Consider the following 7,403-nt stretch of genomic DNA (forward strand, 5'->3'; position numbering starts at 1 on the left):
TTTTTGGTTTTGGTTTTGGTTTTGGTTTTTCGAGACAGGGTTTCTCTCTATAGCCCTGGCTGTCCTGGTACTCACTTTGTAGACCAGGCTGGCCTCTCGAACTCAGAAATCCACCTGCCTCTGCCTCCCAAGTGCTGGGATTAAAGGCGTGCGCCACCACGCCCAGCCAGAGACAGCTTTTTAAGCTTGGAGATTTTGTTACTTTTCAGTTCGGTATCAGGGTGCTACTTCAAGGCTAGTTTCTTCTAATCCCTTTTAATTTTTTTCTTGGGGAAATTGGGTTTGACCACCAAAATATCATAGTAAGAGGCTTTTTTTTTTTTTTTTTTTATCATTTGCTATTGCCAGTGCATGGGCTAGAACTTCAGGAGGTGGGGGACAGAAAAGAGCTCAAAGCAATGTGTCATTGTCTCACCAGAAGTTCTAGAAAGTTCCTACATCTTTTGTGGATCTTAAATGACATATGTCCCTGAAGCAAAAATACAGTTGACTGTCTCCATTCTCCTGGGGCAAGCTGGGGGTAGGGTGGGTGATGTATCCTCTGGGGGCTTATGGGCAAACCTTGACCTTATGTGATGAAGTCAGTAGGTACTTATATTGTTGTAAGATAGAGAGCTAGTTTCCTGCAGCACTCACTCTTTTGCAGGTATGCCCTGTCACAGGTTCAAATAGGAATGACCCACTGACCAATTAGTAAAATGGACAGAAGGTTCCCCACCAGGTGAACAGAGCAGGTGTCTTTGTTTTGGGGTGATCAGGATTTAGGCTGCTTGTTGGGGCTGGGCCCAGTGGGCTTTCAAGAAGCAGGCCTTCCCTGACTGTGCTGTTTAATGGGCCAATAACACCCAGTCACTCAGACAAAAAACAACTTGGCCTGTGATTACACTTCTCCCAGCTTGTTCCAGCTGTAGTCAAAATTGAGTTAGCCACACAATAAAGGCCTAACCAGCATCACATCATTCAGAAAGTATTGCCACCACCAACTATTTAGTCTAATAAAATATATTTAATTTTTACAACAAAATCTGTAATGCAGTGCGGAAAATGTGCTGGTTAAATCTTGGTGTGAAAAAGAGAAAAGAATTTTTTTCTGCTTAAGAATCTAAGAATTTGCCTGAGGTCATATGGATGCAAAGCCTTTACCAAGCATATCAGCAAGAACCCTGCTGGATATATATATCCAGTCTGGTTTCTCGAGACAGGGTTTCTCTGTGTAGCCCTGGCTGTCCTGGAACTCACTTTGTAGACCAGACTGGCCTTGAACTCAGAAATCCGCCTGTCTCTGCCTCCTGAGTGCTGGGATTAGAGGCATGCACCACCACGCCCGGCTGAGTTTATATTCTTGGTGAATTATGCTGCTTGCAAATGAATAAGGTCAAAATTGTTATTTTTCAAATTATCTGGGGAAATAGTTTTCCTCTTTCTAAAGCACTATCAAGTTTGCTTTTTAAAAAACAAAGCTTCTGCAGCTAGGAGGAGACTGTGACCTTTAGACATCATGCAGCACATGCATGATGAATTTACTAATGTCTTTATAGCAAGAACGGGGTGCCTGCTAGTATTTCTGTTTTATAGAATATCCCCTTGCTCATAAAATACTTATGATTGACCATCATCTTTAAACAAGTACAGACTAAAGCAGAAACTTAAATGGATATACCAAGTCCTATGGAAGGGTGGGATTTTGTTAGCAGGTGTGAGTTGTAGTTTTGCAAGGGTTGTGCTAGAATTCTCATTCTTAATATTTCATATAAGAATTGTTTAAAACTAAGTCATGTCAACACTTTGAGGTCATAGAAGTCAACAGAGCTTCCAGTGTAGAGATCAGGTGTTGATACTTTCCCTGCTCTATTGAACACTCCTGGAGGTCCATGTTGTCCAAGCCACTCTGGATCTGACAGCTACTCCTCTGTTCTCTACTGTCCTGGACCCATGTCTCATATCACTGAATACATGACTTCTATGCCCCACTGTTCATTCTGGAAAAAATAAGCTCATCCAAGGGGCATGGAAACCTGCTGGCTCATGCCATATTCATGTCTCAACATAATGTCAAGCGTGGTTTTGAAGATTTGACACCATTGTTAAGAGAAAAAAATCACTCCTGAATACTGCTTATATATGAGATTCCTCTTTGCAAGGAGGTTAGACAACCCTCTTCAAGTAGTTAGAAGAATTCAGCTGACTGAAGTGACTAAAGAGCCTGTATCAGCTGGTGTTTTGAGTTTGTGATACTGGGGACTCAGTAGGGGTCTCATCTCAACATTCAGGTTAGCTATCTTTGGCATAGGTATTCCACACCTCACAGTGGTGGGCATTCAGATTTGAGAAGCTAGACATTGAATGTGAGTTATCCAAAGCCGCTGTGAGGTGTTCTTGGTGTGTCCTTGTTATGGGCTTCAGGCTGAGATCACCTTGTGTTGACCTTGTAGGTGTTCTGTGTTGTCTGAGGCCCATGTAGACTGGAGGAGCAAGAAGGGGAGAGGAGAAAAAATGGGGCTGTTTAGATAGAAGAAGCAGGGCCTTGGCAAAGGCGGTTAGGAGACTAATCTCTAAGGGTTTCCTGGAGTTGAGATGGGGTACTAACTTACTGCTGCCACCTTGCTACTCTCCAGCTGGGCATTATGCCCTGTGCCCCGGGAGCAGAGTACAGCAAGAGATTACCTGGCAGTAGGAGAGTGATTCTGGCCCTCTGTCTGAAGATGTCCTGTCCTGACTTCTTTGCATCCACAGAGAATTCTGTAAAATATGGCAGCAATATCCTTGGATCCTATGTATTTGCCTGGTTCTTAGCATATAGTGAACATATGACAAATGGGAGCTTGATTGAGTTGCATTTGTTGGAAAGGGCTGGGAATTTTTAGATTGAACTTTTTAGGCCCTGCTCTCCTTATCTCATTGGTCCTAGCCAATCCTTCATACACCATGCCTAGGACATTTGTCATTGCATCTATATTATTGCCATAGTATTTCTATCTCTGTCTTCAAGTACCTGGAACAAAGGAATGGCTCCTGGACAGTCTCCAGCAGGGTGATTATAGGCAGTCAAAGTCAAGACTTTCCTGTCTAAGTACTGTGTTCTCCAAATACCCATGGGTACCAGAGGTCACAGCTCTGAAGCTGTCTGTTAACAGGCTTATTGATCTGCCTGGCCTAGGGTGCCCTCACCATTCTCCTGATTTGCAGGCCCTGCTAGGCAAAAGCCAAGGGCAAAAAGGGAGAGGGACAACATCCCCATCTGGAAAGCTAGGGATGGGATTCAGCTGGCTTCATGTCTCACTCAAAAGTATAAAGTACACGATACTGGATATCTGGAGCCTGGCTGTGCAGGATTCCCAGATCCTCTTACCTAGGGCCCCTGTAGTCACCTCAGTCTTTCTGTGTCTAGGTGCCCAGTTCCAGGCTGTGTGGGGCTCGGCCACATCAGCGGCAAATATGCCTCTCACAGGAGTGCTTCTGGCTGCCCACTGGCTGCTCGGAGGCAGAAAGAGGGAGCTCTCAATGGTTCATCTTTCTCGTGGAAGTCGCTGAAGAATGAGGGCCCTACTTGCCCCACCCCAGGTTGCGACGGCTCTGGCCATGCCAACGGCAGTTTTCTCACCCACAGAAGGTACCTGACACACATGTCAACAACAATCAGGGGCCTTTGGTCTGGAACATTACTCCTGTTTGTGGGAGCATGCTGGTACTTAGTGGGAACAGCAGTTCTGCAAGGGAAAGCAAGACCCCAGTAGGTAGCTAAATAAGAGAAGTTATGGAGACAGTTGGTACCAGATAGTGTTTGCTTTGTTTTCAGCATGTGTTTGTTCCCATAAGTGTCCTCTGTACCCTGGTGTTTATTGTCCCCATGAGCATTGTTAGGTTAAATACAGAGGCCGTGCATGAACAGACTCCGTCTTTACTCATATTTGATTTCTCAGGAAAAGTTTGTTTCCTATACCTTGTTCCCTACCTCTTACATTGGGCCTATGTTTTGAAATTTGGGCAAAGGCCCTTGCTTGTTTTGCAAGGGACCTGGTAACTAGACCTCTTCTTGTCTAGGCAGTGCTCATTCTACCACCTGCTCACAGTACCTGCCACGGGGCTGAGTTGGCTTTGCTTCACCAGATCCCTTTCTATTTTGTTCTAAGAAGCCATTGATCTTGTCCAGTAACTTTTGTTTGGAGTGAAAATCGATTCCTAGTCCCTTCTTTCTTCCTTTCCTTTCTTCTTCTTTCTCACCCTTATTTCTTCTTCCACCTACAAAGTTAATGCATCCATTCAACAAAAACATTTACAGAGAATCCACCTAGCATCAAGGAGTAGATACAGAGCAGAGAACAAAAGAACAACCTGTCATTGCCATTTTGAGTGTGTGTTGAACAGGGTGGGTAGGAACATATAGTTTAAATAAGTAAGAATCACTGAATCTGGTGAATAATGATCAGGGATTGGGGGAAACAGCAGAGCTGTGGGCAAAATGTACTCTGGAGAAAAAGCCAGAAGCTTGCTCAGAGATGTATGGAGGATAAGTCCTCATATAGCTGGAGCTGGGGAGGGCCTGGCATACCTACTAAATGGGGTAACAAAGGAAAGGAGACAGAACTTTGTATCTAGCCAGTTGCCTCAGAGAGTGAGGGGCCTAGTTAGGAGCATAGAAAAAAATGGGGTCTCACTTGGGCAGCTGGGATCACCTCAGGATACAGACCATAAAGGAAATGCCAAGAAGACCACAGAAGAGACTGCCAGAGCTTGGGCCAAGTGGGCAGGGAAGTTGAACACTGTGCTTTCACAGTACCTTTCACTCACCACCTTGAGTTATGATGTGGATGAAATCACACAAACATGAAGTAGTGTATGATAATCCACATGTTTTTATATTTTTTTCTGCTTGAATAGCTATATTCAAGGAATCACCTGTGAATGCTGGTACATCCATATCCTGAAGGATCTCTCAGGTGGAGTTAGCTCTGAGGACCCCCTCTCAGAGTTCAGTGCTTCAGAATGCCAGCAGATGAGGCATGCAAGCCTCTACCCCTGCCCAGAGGAATAACACCTGGAGGCATCAATGCTCTGGTTCCTTAGGACCCGTGGGCAGCCATGACTGCCTAATAGGGAAGGCTCTGAGAGGGCACCTGCCTGGGCTCCTTTCATGTAGTGCAGCCTTGCTCACCAGGCAGGAAAGCTGAGGTGAAGCAATGTCACCATAGGGAAGCATGCAGAGTCATCTGGGTGAGATGAAATAGAATGGTGTAGTCCTGATGTGAGACCCTGGACCTGCCTATGTACTGTGTCCTGAACTGGTCAGTGATGTATAACTTCTGCTTCTAGTTTGTCTGGCTGTCCCAGAGCAACCTTTGCTGGAAAGAAAGGAAAACTCTCAGGGGATGAGATTCTCAGCCCAAAGTTCAAGACAAGTGATGGTGAGGATGCCCTTCTGGGATATCCCTTCTCATTGTCCTCTCTGTACTGTGGGAAGGGGTTGGGGGGAAACTGAGCTCCCTTGAGAATGATCCATGGTGGTCCTTGCCTTGAGCTACTGTCCTACTAACATTAGCCCTGAAGTTCTCAATGTTCTCAATGGGACCACTGGCTCTGACTTTGAGTTTGGTGACTATGTAGATCAGAGTCTGATGTGAAGGCACCAAAAAGCCATGCCCATGGGTTTGTGGACAGTGTGACCACTCCCATCTAGGAAAGGAGATTCTCTTTGAGCATATCTCCCTTTGGTTGTAACAGTTAATGTCTCTGAAGAGACTGTACTTCCTGCCAAAGTCAAGGCAGGAGGAAAATAATACTGTTCTCGGTTTCCAGGAATTCCCAATATCCATGCCCAAGAGAGGGGCTTAGGGCTTGGCAAGAGGTTCACCTCTAAACAAAAATCTCCCTTTCTGTCTCCAAAGCAGTTGGACAGAACCACAGTTGCTCTCTCTCGCTCTCTCTCTCTCTCTCTCTCTCTCTCTCCCTCTCCCTCTCCCTCCCCTCCCTTCCTTTTTTCCTTTTTTTTCTTACTTTCTTCCTTTTTTATTTTCTGGCAGTGCTGGAGAATGATGAGGAGATCAAGCAGCTAAATCAGGAAATACGAGACTTGAATGAGTCCAATTCGGAAATGGAGGCTGCCATGGTGCAGCTGCAGTCTCAGGTGGGTGACACTACTTTACTTGGCTCTTTCCTGCCACCCAGAGCCAACCTGTGGATTGCTGATTCCATCAATATCACTGGTACTGAACTAATGGAAGCAAAGCACACAGCACATAGCACCCAGTACCCTGGTTAGCTGCTCACTCACTGCATTGCCTGGGAGTCTTCTCTGCCCCTGGTCTAGCTAGTGTTAGTCATTGTCTTAGATAGCTCCATTGGTAAGACCAGTCTGCTAGTGTTCTGGTTCTGTTAGTACTGGTTGTCCAATTCATGTTTCCAGTCTCATTAGCAGTGGAAGCTCATCTGCTCTATTCCTGCCTGAACCAGCACAGCTACACACCAGTATCAGGGCTTGCCCATCCCCCTCTAAAGATTTTGCTTATCTCAGTAGAATGTGGGTTAGATCAGAACTTTCCCACTATCTTGTTCAGGAGTTTCTCTTAGAGGAGAACCTTCAGTGTTGAATGCTGGTAAGCAGGGTTGTTGCTTGGCAACAGGGCTACTGCCCTACCTTCTGACTGCTCAGTATGTATCTAGAAAAGAGCTGGTGTTATGTGAGTGTCCCCTAATGGTTGGACAGACCAAAAGGATAGAAAATGTACACAGAATCAATTAAGGGTAACGAGATCAAATAGGAAAACAACCCCTTCCTAGAGGCAACAGTCACACAGGTTTCATTCCACATGTCTTGATAATCTAGTTTCTTTGTGGGCTAATGCCATTTCAAGAGCCTGTGTATATGTAGCACCAGTCATAGAGTCAGAAAGAGTTTGTACCATGAGTTCTATACATTTTGATGTGTTGTTATCTTCCAGGACCACTGGAAGTGACAACAAAAGGCACAGAGTCTTTTAGCTGGGATCATCACTGTTCTCTACCTATGTCTCTAAATGAGACACTGTACAGTATAGGTCCTCTCTCAGAGTCCCCAGAGCCTTCATCCTTGTGGTAGCACCTCTGATTTCTCTATTTGCCAGATATCATATTTTAAGACAGTTATTTTTGTTAAATATTTCATTTTTGTTTTTTAATTACATACGTGTGTGTGTGTGTGTGTGTGTGTGTGTGTGTGTGTGTGTGTACGTGTTTGCATTGCTCATGAAAGCTAGAAGAGAGCTTTGAATCCCTTGGAACTGATATTACAAGAGATTGTGAACTGCCTGATATGGGTGCTGGGAACTGAACCTGAATTCTCTCTAAGAGCAGTACATGCTCTTAACTTCTGAGTCATCTTCTCTCTCTCTCTCTCTCTCTCCCTCTCTCTCTCTCTCCCTCTCTCTCCC

The 7,403-nt window shown here is 45.1% G+C and overlaps 1 protein-coding gene across 3 annotated transcripts in view; it reads left to right on the top strand.

Annotated features, from left to right (window-relative positions):
* Myt1 (myelin transcription factor 1) overlaps positions 1 to 7,403 on the top strand; it is a 65,192-nt gene that overhangs the window by 52,753 nt on the left and 5,036 nt on the right. For all 3 annotated transcript variants that reach the window (XM_021192082.2, XM_029536295.1, XM_029536296.1), the window contains exons 19-21: positions 3,389 to 3,610; positions 5,311 to 5,402; positions 6,018 to 6,121. In XM_021192082.2, the coding sequence (XP_021047741.1) occupies positions 3,389 to 3,610; positions 5,311 to 5,402; positions 6,018 to 6,121 (418 nt within the window). The remainder of the gene's footprint in view (positions 1 to 3,388; positions 3,611 to 5,310; positions 5,403 to 6,017; positions 6,122 to 7,403) is intronic.

The sequence above is a fragment of the Mus pahari genome, chromosome 3 (genome assembly GCF_900095145.1).
Source record: "Mus pahari chromosome 3, PAHARI_EIJ_v1.1, whole genome shotgun sequence".
Classification (NCBI taxonomy): Eukaryota; Metazoa; Chordata; class Mammalia; order Rodentia; family Muridae; genus Mus; species Mus pahari.